The sequence below is a fragment of the Theropithecus gelada genome, chromosome 1 (genome assembly GCF_003255815.1).
Source record: "Theropithecus gelada isolate Dixy chromosome 1, Tgel_1.0, whole genome shotgun sequence".
In the NCBI taxonomy this organism is placed as follows: Eukaryota; Metazoa; Chordata; class Mammalia; order Primates; family Cercopithecidae; genus Theropithecus; species Theropithecus gelada.
Window position 1 is genome coordinate 37,562,629 of NC_037668.1, and position 16,237 is coordinate 37,578,865.

A 16,237-nucleotide genomic window follows, 5' to 3' on the forward strand; every position below is an offset into this window, starting at 1 on the left:
GCCTCCCAAAGTGCTGGGATTACAGGCGCGAGCCACTGCACCCAGCCTCATTTTTGTATTTTTAGTACAGGCAGGGCTTTGCCATATTGGCCAGGCTGGTCTTGAACTTCTGACCTCAGGAGATCCGTCTGCCCTGGCCTCCCAAAGTGCTGGGATTATAGGCATGAGCCACCCACCACACCTGGCTTTATCTCTCACTTTTAAACAAACGTATTCTTCGCACCATGTTCAGCATTACCCTAGAACAGTACTTTCTCCAACATGCAAGTTTTCCATCTGCATAATCCAATGCAGCGGCACCAGCTACAAATGACAGCTTCGGAGCACCTGAAACCCGAAGCTCGAGAAACCGAGGAGTGGAATTCACTCATTCAAATCGGGTCCTGGGGTCTTCTCGATGCCCTTCTACCTTCCTGCCCAGAGTTCCCTTTTAATCCTTCTTTCACCTGCTTTCCCCAGGAAGAGACCCTATGCCAGCTCTTCCCAGGATGGTCACCTTTACCCTGGAGTCTTTCTGAACAATGTGGCTGTGTAACCTAGTAGCTACCATCCTTAAGATAATCTACAAATAGGCCTGCATTTGAAGTTTCTTCCAAACAAGGTGTCTCGCTCTGCCTCCCAGCTTAGACTCCCCGTTGTGACCCCACTACCCTAGAGGGACCGCGTATGTCTCTTTTCTTGCCTTTGCCTCTAGTTCCCTTCCCAAGGACCCAGGAAAATGTCCTCAATGGATCCTCATCCCTTGCTGTTACGACACCAAACCTTAGTTCTCAAAGGCCAACACCCTTTCGCCAGGCCCCCTGAACATGAAGGACAGACCCAGATTGTTCCAAACACACACAGGCACACGGAGTATTCTCATGGGTCACTGAGGCTTTTTATTTTAAGCACAAAACCACCGGGCATCTTGCCTGTGGCCACCCCGGAGATGACACGAGGCTCACATGACTCCAGACACTTGGTGGAAAGTAAGGCGAGAAAAACAGTGATTTGGGCCAATTACACGACGGCAAAGCTAGAGCTGCCAAACAGGGCTCCGGGGAGCTTGGTTCTGTAGAAGTTCTAAGGAAGCGGCACGGACTCCACGGCGGCGGGTGAGGGGCACTAACTAGCAGGGACCCCTGCAAGCGTTGGTCGGGGCCTCGAGCTGCCCCAGCTGACACAAGGGGAGGGGTCTATTTAGCCAACAGGTGACCGAAGAGCTTGCCTGCCCAAAAGCTTACTTGGCCAGGGGGTTTCTGAAGTTCCTGCCAGCAAACTTAGCCTTGCTGCCCAGCTCCTCTTCAATTCTTGGGAAGGAGAAAGATAAAAAGATGGGGAGGAAAAAAGAAAAGTCAGACCTCAAGTTGTAAGTTTTCCCATCCTAGATGTGGTCAGACACAGCCCCACTCCTGGGAAGTTGAGAACACAGAATTTGTCCACCTTCTTTAAACCCTCTAAACTTGTGCTTCTCTGAGAAGCCAGATTTGGGAGGCCAAGGTGGGAGGATCACCTGTGGTCAGCCTGACCAATACGGTGAAACCCCATCTCTACTAACATTCAAAAAAGATTAGGCAGGCATGGTGGTGGGCACCTGTAATCCCAGCTACTTCGGAGGCTCAGACAGGAGAACTCCTTGAACCTGGGAGGCAGAGGTTGCAGTGAGCCAAGATTACACCACTGCACTCCAGCCTGGGCGACACAGCGAGATCCGTCTCAAAAAAATAAAAATAAATAAAATTCCGCAGCAAAAAAAGAATGGAAGTTTGAAGCTATGACTGCCCCACTGCACTCCAGCCTGAGTGACATGGCAAGACTCTGTCTCAAACAAACAAAATAACAAAAAAGCCCTGTGTCTACTGTTCACCTGCTTCTTTGTGTGTGTATGAAAATTCCCAGGATACAGTTTTAATGAAGGGGTAATAGGGGAGAACTTAGGAAATGGGTGTTCTGTTTCCCTACAAGTCCAGAAAATAACTAAAAAAGGGGGTTTGTATCCCAGTGGTGCCTGAGTCAGTGGGGGAGTGGTATATTATTGGCCGGGCACAGTGGCTCACGCCTGTCATCCCAGCACTTTGGGAGGCTGAAGTGGGCGGATCACCCAAGGTCAGGAGTTCGGGACCAGCCTGGCCAACATGGTGAAGCCCCATCTCTACTAAAAATACAAAAATCAGCCAGGTGTGGTGGTGCGCCTGTAATTGCAGCTACTCGGGAGGCTGAGGTGGGGGAATTGCTTGAACCTGGGAAGCGGAGGCTGCAGTGAGCCGAGGTCGTGCCATTGCACTCCAGACTAGGCAACAGAGCGAGACCTCATCTCAAAAAAACAAAAACAAAAAGTGGGTGGCGGGGGGACGGGGGGACAAGTCTCCTGGTGTTCAGGGGCTTCTCAAGGACACAGACAGGAAAGGGAGACCAGAACAGCCCTACAGCACTGAGAAGTGGAAACCCAGCCATGTGCCCTTTGACTTTTTCCTCCTCTCTCCCAGCCCTGGCTCCATATCCACAAACGGGTTAAATGTGCTGAAACAGATCATGAAGGGGCTCTCTGAAAGCTCTAAGAAAGTCATGGATCAGCTGTCAAAGGGGGTCCCATATTCTCTCTTACGGGAAGAGGGCAGCACTGTGCGGAGCAGGCTTCTGCCTCTGATGGCACTGCAGGGGGTGGGGTCTAGGCCTGCTCAGGGCCTGGCTGTCTGCACTGTGTGCCTGCCCCTGTACCCATTCCCAGAGCCAGGAGCTCCTGGGGGAGGGCAGTACCTAAACTGAGTGCATCCCCAGCTGGTGAACCACAGGCCCCTTGTTCTCCAGAGCCCTCCTTACCTGAGGAGCTGGTTGTACTTGGCCAAGCGCTCAGATCGGCAAGGGGCGCCAGTCTTGATCTAGGAGAAAAGAAAAGCCATTTGCTTATAGTGGACAGGCTTTGCAGGCATTTCTGGCAGGGAGAGGGTGTGATGTCAGAGAGAGAATTTCTAGAGGATCTGAGCCTAGGAAAGTGGGGGCTACAACATACAAGCAGGGCCCTCATGCCCCCATTCTGTTCAGGCTCAGAAACCAGGGCAGCAACTCAGCGGACATGAGCAAAACAGGGACAGACACGGAGCTTCACTGGTTTTGGGTCTTCCAGGAAGTTGAGGTCAGAGAGAAGAAAGGAGGAGACGCTCATTCTTACCTGCCCAGTGCACAGCCCCACAACCAGGTCAGCGATGAAGGTATCTTCAGTCTCCCCAGAACGATGAGACACCATGACGCCCCAACCATTGGCCTGGGCCAACTTGCACCTAGAAGCCAAGAGACAACCCAGATAGCACGACCCCATTTTCTGGTGCCACAAACCCCAGCCATTACCCCTCGGTGCTAGCAGGAAAGCAGTGGAGGGGCTGTTAACGGCTAAGGTTCTCCATGCCTGGGCTCTGTCAAGAGCACAGAGGACAACCCTCACCCTCCTCTGAACTCTTCCACCCCCAGGACCTTCTTAGCCCTCTTCATAGTTGAAACACTGGGTTCAGCCTCCCTTGATGGGAGAAAGACTGAGCTCTGACTGAGCTCTTCACAGAATACATCTGTTTGCTATGTTGCCCAGGCTGGTCTTGAGCTCCTGAGCTCAAGTGATCCTCCTGCCTTGGCCTCCCAAAACGTTGGGATTACAGGTCCAACATTTTGGGCCTGTAATTTAAAAGGCTCCCGAGTTCAAACACAAAACCTGTTAAAATTCCAAGGTGTCCCACATTCTGGCCAGCAGGATTCCCCATCAACAGTACAAAAGGGCCATTTTCTGATTCACAAGCCGTAGCTGCGGGAAAGCTGCTTGCCTGGGAAGACACTTACGCCTGAAGGGACTCGGTCACGGAGCCAATCTGGTTGACTTTGAGCAGGAGGCAGTTGCAGGACTTCTCGTTCACGGCCTTGGCAATCCTCTTTGGGTTGGTCACTGTGAGATCATCCCCGACTACCTGGATTCCTGCACTGGCCGTGAACTTCTGCCAAGCTCCCCAGTCATCCTGGTCAAAGGGATCTTCGATAGACACCACTAAGGAAAGGAGGGACGCGCCTCATCAGTGTGATCCTCCCAGTGTGCTCCTCTGCAACGCCCAGCCTTGCTTCCCCCTAGACTTGCTGCTTGCTTGGCCTCACACTGCCCAAAATTATAGGACAGGGATGGCTCCCCAACTGATCCTTGAAACAATGTGCCCCACCAACCTACTCTTGCAGCAGGGGACAAGTCACCCACAATCCTGGGTCAATAGATCTAAAACAAAAAATCTCACTCTGTCACCCAGGCTTGAGTGCAGAGGTGCAATCATAGCTAACTGCAGCTGCGAAATCCCGGGATCAAATGATTCTCCCACCTCAGCCTCCTGAGTCGCTGGGACTACAGGGGTTTCCCACCCACTCAGCTACTTATTTTAATTTTTTTGCAGAAATGGAGTCTTGCTATGTTCCCTAGGCTGATCTCAAACTCCTGGGGCTCAAGTGATGCCGTTTTAGTCTCTCCAAGTGCTGGGATTCCAGGCGTAAGCCACTATATGCCCAATCTCAAAAACTTTTTAAGACCTATATAAGAAGAGAACACTTACTTGTCTAGGGTGGTTTGAGTTTAGTGCCACAGAAAATCAGAATGGAGCCACAGACTCAGAAGTGAGAAGACCTGAGTTTGGGTCTTGGCTCAACCTTGACTAAGTTGTTTAGGGTAGTGGTTAAATGCACAGACTCTGCAGTCAGATTTCCTGGTCTGAATTCTTGCCCCACTATTTGCTGTGTGCTCTCGGGCAGATTATTCAACCAGCCCATCAGTTTCCTCTCCTGTAGAAGTCACAGTCCCTATCCTGTGTACACACAGAGCCTAAAATGAATATTCCCAGCTCACAGGAAGCATAATACATCTTAGTAACAAGTGGCTATTCTAATTCTGAAGGCTTGGTTCCCTCGCCTGTCTAATGGAGCACAGACCGCTGCTGGCACCCAAGCTCCTTAGCTACACAAGAACCTCTGTGAAGCCCTGTGTATGTACAACTGGGGGGAAGCCCCCTGATGAATCCCCCACGGGAGCCAGAGGTTCAGACACACCCTCCCCATCCCCAGCCAGCCAGATGCTCCAGCTGCCATGCTACAGGTCAGTGGCAGGAAAGGAAGATGGCACTCCGGGAACACTCACCTGGGTAGTCCTTGATGAAGGACTTGTACAGGTCAGCCAGCTGATCAGGTGAGATGTACCTGCTGGGGTCATCGGGAGACTTGAAGTCCAGGTCATACTTCCCAGACCTGAAGAACTCGGAGGCTGCTACGTCCATGCCAATGACCACCTTATCAGTGTAGCCAGCTTTCCCAATGGCAGTCTTCAGCAGCTCCAGGCCTGGGAAGAGATGGTGGCAACAGGTTTGGAAAACAGGTAGGTTCCCTTCAACAGCTGTTACACATGGACTGTAACACAAAGGTCAAGAGGTGTTCAGGCCCCAACCAGCAGTTTCAACAACGTCAGTTACTTTTTTTCTGCTTTGGGGCAAGAAACCATGGGCCAGAGCTCCTGGTGTAGACTAAATGGGAAATTCAGCACAGCTTCCAAGAAAGCAGCCTTTCTCCCTGACAAATGCTCCCAAATTTAGTGCCCAGGAACAGCTGTCCTGGCCAAGATACAGTTACAGTAACCAGCTGAGATCAGCTCTCCCAAGGCACAGGCCTTAAATAGAGCTGAAGCGGGATCCAAGAGAAAGCCCAGTGGAGGCAGCCCTGGGTGGCAGGATCCTCCTGCCAGGCTGTGCCGTTGAGAGTTCAGGCTCAGGGTCTGCCGCCCATGGCTAAGCTGTCCTGCCAGCAGGACAGATGGACAGACACCTGGCTCCCCAAGCTATTAGGTATTGCTTGAGCCCAGGAGGCAGAAGTTGTAGTGAGCCGAGATTGCGCCACTGCACTCCAGCCCGGGCGACAGAGACTTCGTCTCAAAGAAAGAAAAAATAAGTAAAATCAAATGAAGCTCCCCTTTCCCTCCTTAAAACCCTGTTTGAAGGGTCTTGATCTTTACACACTACAGGTGGAATGAAAACCTTTTCCACAGAGGCAGGTGTGGACAACCCCTGCACAGAGGGAGTTGGTGCTGCAGGGCTGGGTGGGTGGGTGGGAATTCCCCAGCGCCTTTACCTTCTTTATTCTCCAGGATGTTGGGAGCAAACCCGCCTTCATCCCCCACATTGGTGGCATCTTTCCCGTATTTCTCCTTGATGACATTCTTCAGGTTGTGGTAAACCTCCGCTCCAATGCGCATGGCTTCCCTGAAGTTTGCTGCACCGACTGGGAGGATCATGAACTCCTGCATGGCCAGCTTGTTGCCGGCATGAGAACCGCCATTGATGACATTGAAAGCCTGGGGAGAGAACAGAGAAGCATGGCACTGGGCCCAAAGAGCCCCACAGGGCAGCAGGTCCCTCTGGTCCTACCATCCCCATCTAGCTCACAGATGAGCCCAAGACTTGCTCCTTGAGGAGCATCACTGGGGTCAGGGTGGCCATGAAATGCTCACCAGGTCTCTGACTCATGTTTTTAGAGACAGGATCTGACTATACTGGTCTTGCCCAGGCTGGTCTCAAACTCTTGGGCTCAAGTGATCCTCCTGCCTCAGCCTCTTGATTAGCTGGGACTACAGGTGTGCACTACTGCAACCAGTTCATACCAGGTCTATTTTGATAACTGCAAATTCATGATCATCAGGAGAAACGCTAGTGACTATGTCAGCTAATGCTCACAGCCTAGCAAGGAAAGTTCTGCTGTCATTTCCTACCCGAGCCTCCACTGCAAATAAAGGACCTGGGGCACAGGCAAGTTGAACTACCTGCTCAAGGTCACACTTAACAAGGGGCAGAGCTGTGCTGGGAGAGTCACATGTGTTAAGAGATCAAGGCACAGGAGGTCTTGGGTCCCCAAGAGCAAGCTGAAACCCCCAACTCCTTGCTTGGGAAGTTCCAATAAACCACTCACCGGGACTGGCAGGATGACTTCAGAGTTGCCAGCCAAGTCAGCGATGTGGCGGTACAGGGGGACCCCCTTCTCAACAGCACCAGCTTTGCAGACGGCGAGGGACACCCCCAGAATGGCGTTCGCACCAAACTTAGCTAGAACAGAAGAGAATCGAGTGGAATGAAGTCATTTCTGACTCACCAGCTTTTCTCCTGCCATCTCCTCCCCCATCACACTGTTACTAGAAATGCAAATAGCATTCCCTGTGGACTCACCACTGCTTTTCCCCTCTAAGACAGAGCCCAGCTCTGGCCAACTATAGGAATTGCTGAATTCATTATAAGGAGCAAAGCTGTTCCGAGTAACAGAACTGACAGGCTATTATCACCTGGTTTTGCTCCTGATACTTGAAAGTGTGATTTCTTTTTTTTTCTGTTTGAGATGGAGTCTTGCTCTGTTGCCCAGGCTGGAGTGCAGTTGCGCGATCTCGTCTCCCCCATTCATGCCATTCTCCTGCCTCAGCCTCCCGAGTAGCTGGGACTACAGGCACCCGCCACAAGGCCACAAGGCCACAAGGCCTGTATAATTTGTTGTATTTTTTTTTTTTGAGATGGAGTCTCGCTCTGTCGCCCAGGCTGGGTGTAGTGGCTGGATCTCAGCTCACTGCAAGCTCTGTCTCCCGGGTTTACGCCATTCTCTTGCCTCAGCCTCCTGAGTAGCCAGGACTATAGGCGCCCGCCACCTCACCCGGCTAGTTTTTTTGTATTTTTTAGTAGAGTCGGGGTTTCACCATGTTAGCCAGGATGGTCTCAATCTCCTGACCTCGTGATCCGCCCATCTCGGCCTCCCAAAGTGCTGGGATTACAGGCTTGAGCCACCGTGCCCGGCCTGTTGTATTTTTAGTGGAGATGGGGTTTCACATGTTAGCCAGGATGGTCTCGATCTCCTGCCCGCCTCGGCCTCCCAGAGTGCTGGGATTACAGGCGTGAGCCACCGCACCTGGCCAAAAGTGTGATTTCTTAAGAGTGACGCAAAGAAATGGGAGGAGACGACAGGCTCATTTAGCTTGTCACTAAGATCATGGACCTTTTCCTGAAAGTTGTTAAAGTCTTTAGGAGACTTCATGATCTTCCCCAGTAAAGATGTCTCCTCGGGCCACTCACATTTATTTTCTGTTCCGTCCATCTCGATCATCAGTTTGTCAATCTTCTCTTGTTCTGTGACGTTCAGTTTCTAAGAGGGAGAGGAGAGAATGAGGGGTTGGTGTCACTCTTATCTGCACAGCCTTTGCTCCCCTACCATGGAATCTGATTTTGGAACTATGTAAAATAAAAATCAATTCTGTGATGTTTGTTTTATAAGCAAAAAAAGTAGAGGACAAAAATCAATGGTGAGACAAAAAACTGCCTTCTGCTTGCTTTGACGGTGTTTCATTCACCCAACAATGAAACAGAGATGGACGCTCTCAGACACAATGCTTGTGTCACAAAGTGACTTTACACCCAGGAGAATTGTCAGGTATGTGCTATGTAAACCACCGCTACGAAGGAACATGGCTTTCATGGGCAATAAATAAGCAAAGCTCATTGTTCACTCAAGCAGGCTGAGCCTTTGAAAGGTGGGCTCTGCTGCTCACTCTTGGCTAACCTCAAAGATTGCAAATCTCCATCCTCTGATGGGAGGCATGATTTCTGCAGGTAGTCTGAAATCACTTAGCAAAGCATCTAATAATGGATCAAAATGAGTTAAAGTAACAAAACTGATGTACTAAGAACTGGCTCAAAGTAATCCAATAAAAACCAGCATTACTTTTTAATATTTTTTTTTAACTTTTTGAGACAGAGTCTCGCTCTGTTGCCTAGGCAGGAATGCAGTGTCACAATCTCAGTTCACTGCAACCTCCACCTTCTGGGCTCAAATGATCCTGCAACCTCAGCTGGGACTATAGGCATGCGCCACCATGCCTGGCTAAGTTTTGTACTTTTTTTTTTTTTTTAGAGATGGGCTTCGCCATGTTGCCCAGGCTGGTCTTAAACTTCTGACCTCAAGGAATCTGCCCATCTAAAGTGTTGGGATTACCGGCGTAAGCCACTGCACCCAACCAAAAATCAGCATTCCGTTTTAAACTTACTAATATATTAACAAGGCATTATTTTTATCTATAATATTCTTGGTATAAAAAAATATGCAAAGAAAATCAGCTTTGATCCCATCATGCTGTGCTAGCAACTTGGTGTCTTTTGCAGCTTTGTCAAGGCATCACTGGAACAGGCAGGCAGTTACCCAGGCACAGCCTCAGAGGCCAGTTCTCACCAACAGTTTGGTATGGTATGTTTCTCCCAGGGGGAAGAAAATGCCAGGGGATGTCCTGCTCATCATGTGAGTCACACTATGTAGGGATATGAAGGGACAGAGAACAAGGTATATGTGGAGGTTTCCAGGAGACTGGCAGAGGGTGTTGCAGGCAAAACAGTAACAAGAAATTTCGTCTGGGGGCCAGTCAGGCAGGGAGTAATTACAGAGTGCCACAAAACCCAGGCTTAAACCAACAAGTGGGGGACAGAGACAACAAAGGAGCTCCTCCTTTTCCCTGTACAGAATGAATTCATGGAGGAGAGGGACTAGATTCAAGAACAGATGGAGGCTGTGGCTGTGCTTGGACTGGGCCTAGAGAGTTTTGTTATTTTTATTTTTTGAGACAGAGTCTCACTCTGTTGCCCAGGCTGCAGTGCAGTGGCACAATCTCTGCTCACTGCAACCTCTGCCTCCCAGCTTCAAGTGTTTCTCATATCTCAGCCTCCCAAGTAGCTGGGACTACAGGGGTGCGCCACCACGCTGGGCTAATTTTTGTACTTATAGTAGAGATGGGGTTTCACCATGTTGGCTAGACTGGTCTCCAACTCCTGACCTCAAGTAATCCACACACCTCGGCTTCCCAAAGTGCTTGGATTACAGGTGTGAGTCACTGTACCTCGCCCAGAGCATTTTTAGACAGGGCTTTTCAAACCAGTCCCATCTGATGAGTGCCACAGGAATTACGGAGGGACGGGCCGAAGGGAGGGTAAATGATAATAAAAACCTGCTGAGTCAGGTGGGTTGCTAGGTCCCCAGCCCTACTTCACCTCCAGCAGCTCTACTTTTATGTTTGACATATTGAGGTTTCCAGGATTTTACTTAACTGCTAAAGTCAGTAGAATTATAGTAAATAATTCCAACATCCATGAGAAATTAGTCACCATGGACACTACCACAAACACCCCTGAGAAAGCACTCTTAAAATCTGGATCTTAATTTCCCCAAAGGTCCAGAGAGTTGCAGAGGCGAAAAACCTCAGGGCTCTAAGTGTCTCACTCTTCTGATGCAATTCCATCTGCTCCCAGAAGTGGACTGTGAGGCAGCAGGCAGGTTAGACTTATGTCATGCACGGATTGTTCTCATGCATGACAGGGAATCCAATCGGCTTCTGTAGCTCTCAGAATAAGCTCTTCCATAAACAGGAAAGCCCCTGGCACTGGGAGACGCTCTGGTGGCATTAGACACATTAGTTATCAGGAAGCAGGTCCTACCTTGCTAACCAGGGCAGGCGCAATAGTTTTATTGATGTGCTCAACAGCCTTTGAGACACCTAGAAGGAACAATCAAATCAAATTACTTGACATTAATTTTAAAACCAGGCTTGAGCAGCATTGCTAGAGAGAGCCACTGTTAAGGCTGACCCGGAAGCCCACCGAGGGACCTTCCATGGGACCTCTTACCCCTCTCCCCTTCCCCCCAGAATCGGGGGACTTTCCGGCCTAGTCTGAGTGCTCCTACCTAGGACCCCAGAGTGTTAGAGCCACACAAACAGCAGCTGGCTCAGAGCGATCTGACCGGTTAGTTTGCAAGACCATGCACTGGAAACACCAGCCGCAGACTAAAGGCTGTCCAATCAGTTACCTGAGTGCACAGGGCTGGTGCCAGGAACTCATTAATATACTTAACAGGTCTGGAGACGCCTGCCCAGCAGAGGAGGATGAAGAAGGAAAAATGAGAGAGACTCAGAAGAGAACCAGTGATTAAGGACTGCGAGTGAGAGACAGCAAGGGAACAGGAAAGCAGAGGAGAGCATTTAGGGGGTCATGAGTTCAATCTTCCACATCTTCCACAAATGCTGACTTACTGAGCACTCATTACCATCAAGGCACAGCACCATCCTGCTCTGGGTAAGTCCCCACACAGGCCATTAAACAACGGTGACATGGTAACATGTTGGTGTGTGGACACTGCTTCTTATAGCATTAAAGCAGGACTGAACACCCAGCACCACCACTGCGACACCAGCCCAGTGTTTCGCAACCTGATTTCATCATTGTCCCTCCCCTGCAGCCTCTCTGGAGTTTTCCGGGTCCCCCACGGAGAATGTGTGATCTAGCCCTGTGTGCTTTTCTGTAATTTGGCCACATGTTCTATCTCTAGAAAGGTCAATGTTGCACACACACTAAGTCAATTTGAATACAGCCAGAGGCTGGCTCTGCCACAGAGAGGGCTCCTGTGAGTCAGTCAACAGGAAAATCAGACTAAATGACACATCTGTAGCTCACCATTAAGGGTAAGCCATTGGCTAGACCTTCCCTGGATACTTTCTTGCCCTTGAAGAGGCTGATGATCTGGAGGGCACACAGAAACCCCCTGGGAGATGGGGAAACTTTTCTTTAGTTAACAGGCCCTGTTCTCATCCTTGGGTTCCTGTCTTAATCATGAAGGAGTATTTCACAGACTGGGGACAAACTGCAATAGAAACAAGCATTGAAACTCTCGACCCAGAGCATGCAGGCTCAGGAACCCTGTAATCCACACACCAACTTTCCTGTCCACGTGGTGGTGCACTGCTTCCATCAACATCATGGGTTACGGGAGGTTTACCTGCCATAAACCTGCAAATGCAAGCCCCACCCAGAGAGAAGGACAGGACTGGGCAAGGCCAGGAGTGGGGCTGGAGGCAGGGAGGCCATGGGCTGTGGGTTCTAAGGCTTACCCTTCCCCATATAGCGAGTCTTATCATTGTCCCGGAGCTCTAGGGCCTCATAGATACCAGTTGAAGCACCACTGGGCACAGCAGCTCTGAAGAGACCTGGATGAGAAGAAAAAAAGACATAGTAGCAATTCAGAAATCCAGTTCCAGCACAATCCCAAGTCCCCTCCTGCCCACAAATGCATTTGTCATCAGGGAGCTGTTTCTTCCTCCTACCAACTGTGTGAATTAAACACTCTGGTCTGTTCTTCGTGCCTCTCACATATTTATGATCCTGTACTGCAGACTTTACTGCAAAGATGACTGATTCCTCTAGCAGAAAGAAAGTGCTCTATAGCAGAGCCTACATGCCAGCTGGGGGTCTTGTTAAAATGTAGATTCCGACCCAGGAAAATATGTGTACCTCACAAGCTCGCGTTGGTGCCCTGTGGATTACCCCAGCAGCACTGCCCAAGAGAAATCCAACGCAAGCCACACAGGGAACTGAAGATGTTCTGGTATTTTTTTTTTTTTTTTTTTTTGAGAGTCTCGCTGTATCCCCCAGGCTGGAGTGCATGGGGTGATCTCGGCTTACTGCAACCTCCATCTCCTGGGTTCAAGCAATTCTCCTTCATCAGCCTCCCCAGTAGCTGGGATTATAGGAGCATGCTACCACGCCCAGCTAATTTTTGTATTTTCAGTAGAGACAGTGTTTCACCATGTTGGCCAGGCTGGTCTTGAACTCCTGACCTCAAGTATCTGCCCATCTCGGTCTCCCAAAATGCTGGGTTTACAGGCGTGAGCATCACACCCGGGCAGGTACTATATTGATGTTAAGCATAAAATCAGGGGAATTTAACTGGTTCAGGAGGAGTATCTAGCTCATTTGCTTCAGTTTGGACAATGCTAAATCCTATTTTGGGAGTTCTATGCCCAACTGGCAACTGGCAAACAGGATGGATGTCGGGGGAAGGAATAAAGATAATAAAATGCACAGTTTAATAAATGTAAGAAAGTTCCATTCATTTCAATTTCAAAATGTCCACCTTCCAACAATCTTTTAGCGTCTGGGGTTTTTTGTTGCTTTAAAGTTCATTAATTTCTAAGCAGAAAGTTCCACCCATTCACTAAGCAAATCAATCTTATTGGATGAAGGGAATTCTCAGCATCCTGTGAGAGCCCTCAGGATTCCCCATAAAGCGAGTGTCCTGGAGAAAACCCACTGTGCTTGAGAGCCCACACAGCAAGCAGCCAAAGGCAGAACACAGGCATTCTTCTGCCCAATGAAGTCGGGCCTCAAAGATCCTTTCTTCCTGAGGGGTAGGGGAGGTACAAGGGGAAAGGAAGGGCTAGGGTTCCACTGCCAGGCCTGTGACTCACAGACGATGACTCAGCTCCGACTGGCAGTTCTCTGGGAGTTTAGCACCACTGAGTGATTCTGCCTGAAGCTCCTTTGCCAACCTCACCCACTCTGTCCATTGCACCATGTGCTGAAAGTAACACAGGGCTACAGAGGCACTGGATTTTCTTCTTAAAAGAAGGAGTTTCACCATTCTGTTATTTTTTCATAAGAAAACTCCTCCTATGGGGACTGACAGCCAAGCAAAAATGAGAGCCTCTGCACTATTCCAGAGCCCACAGGTAAAAACTGTCCTTGATCCTTGCTAAAGAGTGATTTCTAGACACAGAGATAAGGGTGCTACATTCACATCTACTGGCCCTCCCCTCATCTCTTTCCCTCATGGTATCACCTTGCTTCAGTGAGCTATCACCTCAACTGACTTAGGAGTCAACTTATGTGGTTTTAAGCCAAGAAGCTGGCAGGGTCAGACGTGGTGGCTCACGCCTATAATCCCAGCACTTTGGGAGGCCGAGGCAGGCGGATCACCTGGGGTCAGGAGTTCGAGACCAGCCTGACCACTATGGTGAAACCCCCGTCTCTACCAAAAATGCAAAAATTGCCGGGCGTGGTGGTGCACGCCTGTAGTCCCAGCTACTTGGGAGGCTGAGACAGAAGAATTGCTTGAACCCGGGAGGCGGAGGTTGCAGTGAGCTGAAATCATGCCACCACACTCCAGCCTGGGTGACAGAGCAAGACATCTCAAAAAACAAACAAAAAGCCAGGAAGCATCAAGACACTGGCTCCATGCCTGAAAATCCCCCAACCCTCACAGTCAGGAATCACAACCTACTAGCATGTGCAGATACAAAAAAAGCTTATATATATATATATATATATATATATATATATATTTTTTTTTTGCCTAAGGCTCCAGCATTTGTAGAAAATTTGTAAAATGAAGCGTGGTAGAAGGAATTCTGGAAACGAAGGTGGCACATACCTTTTGAGGTGAAGAGATCAACCTCAACAGTGGGATTCCCACGAGAGTCAAAGATCTCCCTGGCATGGACCTTGAGAATAGACATGGTGAATTTCTGTAGGAGAAACACACAGTTCATGTTTTCCATAAGCCATAATGCTGTATTTGCTCACTCATTCAAGGAATCACTTCTGAGGTTCATGGACTACAAACAATCGGCATTGGACTAAATACTGGATGTAGGAAAGTTGATTAGGGTGGGGGAAAAAGCCTGCTGGAAAGCAGTGGGAATTCTCCTAAGTAAGTAGTTAGGGCCGAGCTCCGGAAGGCCTTAACCTATTTATGCCTAGTGTTCCATTACTGGAACGCTAAGTGTGTGGGAGTTATTTTTATCTGACTGCTCAAGTCATCACCAAGACCTGATTTTTCACAAAAAAGATTTGCAACCTCCAGCATAAATGGGTTAAACCGCAGCAACTGAGGTCTTGTTCTGTAAGCAAAAAGGAAAAAAAAAAGAGAGGGAGAGAAAGCCCACAAATGTGTGTGCCCAGGGAGAATCAAATCCAAATAGATGAATGTGTTGCTGGATGCAGAGCAGCCAAGGAGCTGTCTGAAACTGGCTATTGTCATGAGTGAACAATGAGGCCTGGCATGGGAATGGAAAGGAACCAAGAACAGACATGAAGGTCACAAGCAAAACCACCTAGGGTGAGGCCAAAAAGAGGGTGGGGGGACGAGGGGAAAATCTGGCTTGTAGCAGAATTAAAACAAAATAGCGAATTAAGTTTGGACATAATTCTTCACATTAAATTTGAAGTAGCAGCACAATATTCACTTAGTAGGTATTTAATAATCAGAAATTCTGAGTTTGGAAGTCAGGAACAATGAAGTCCTTGGACCATGTGATCTTGGCTACTGCCACTTCCTGGGACTTTCCAATTTCACAGTACTCCGGTCTTCAGTATTGTTATGTCATTAATGACAACATCTTTATTTTAATTACTTTTTTAAGAGATGGGGGTCTCACTATGTTGCCCAGGTTGGTGTCAAACTCCTGGGTTCAAGCGATCCTCCCCTGCCTTGGCCTCCCAAAGCATGCTAGGATGATTATAGGGGTGAGCCACCAGGAGCAGCCAATAACGACATCTAATTTCTTCCCAAGGGGGTTTTATAATTTGTAAATAGAGGAAAGGTTCTTTGAACATTTGACAACACCTTAACAACAACAAAAAACAAAACCAAAACAAAACAAAAAACCACAAAAATTTGCAGCAATGAAAAACAAATAGCAATTCCTCAAAGAAAAACCCTTTCTTACTTTTTTCCTTGGCGCTCTCCAAAGAAACTAACTGAACAACTTATAGAACTGAGGTGGGTGAGAGGAACTTAGTGTTTAAAGCCATTATCTGGCTGGGCAACCCTCCAACATCTCTGAAATGTCCTGAGGCGGCAAATGGCAGATTTTTAACTTGCAAAATTATTTACTGAAGTCACTTCTGTGGCTTTGTTGTCTAAGTAACAATGGAGTTTCATTCATTAGCCAAGAAAAAGGTACTTAGTTTTTATCTATTAGGTTCCAAAAAGGCAAATTTGTTTAAACATATTTAAGTTGGCCAGGCGCGGTGGCTCAAGCCTGTAATCCCAGCACTTTGGGAGGCCGAGGCGGGCGGATCGCGAGGTCAGGAGATCGAGACCATCCTGGTTAACACGGTGAAACCCCGTCTCTACTAAAAAATACGAAAAACTAGCCGGGGGAGGCCGAGACGGGTGGATCACGAGGTCAGAAGATCGAGACCATCCTGGCTAACACGGTGAAACCCGGTCTCTACTAAAAAATACAAAAAACTAGCTGGGCGAGGTGGCGGGCGCCTGTAGTCCCAGCTACGCGGGAGGCTGAGGCAGGAGAATGGCGTGAACCCGGGAGGCGGAGCTTGCAGTGAGCTGAGATCCGGCCACTGCACTCCAGCCTGGGCGACAGAGCGAGACTCTGTCTCAAAAAAAC

At 49.0% G+C, this 16,237-nt stretch overlaps 1 protein-coding gene across 3 annotated transcripts; it reads right to left on the minus strand.

Annotated features, from left to right (window-relative positions):
* Window positions 1-853: 853 nt before the first annotated feature.
* On the minus strand, window positions 854-14,824 carry ENO1 (enolase 1). Of its 3 annotated transcripts, none has more exons than XM_025359657.1 (11): window positions 14,257-14,824; window positions 11,939-12,034; window positions 10,491-10,549; window positions 8,088-8,157; window positions 6,946-7,079; window positions 6,112-6,334; window positions 5,132-5,329; window positions 3,805-4,006; window positions 3,149-3,257; window positions 2,800-2,858; window positions 854-1,289 (listed from the first exon to the last, which is right to left on the minus strand). In XM_025359657.1, exons 1-11 carry the CDS (start codon window positions 14,381-14,383, stop codon window positions 1,220-1,222), a joined length of 1,347 nt encoding a protein of 448 aa, XP_025215442.1. In that variant the 5' UTR covers window positions 14,384-14,824; the 3' UTR covers window positions 854-1,219. The 3 variants fall into 3 exon arrangements, with proteins under 3 accessions (XP_025215442.1, XP_025215605.1, XP_025215522.1); XM_025359737.1 differs by lacking the exon at window positions 10,491-10,549 and adding an exon at window positions 10,861-10,919 and having other exon boundaries at window positions 856-1,289; XM_025359820.1 differs by lacking the exons at window positions 8,088-8,157; window positions 10,491-10,549.
* Between the last annotated feature and the right edge of the window lie 1,413 nt (window positions 14,825-16,237).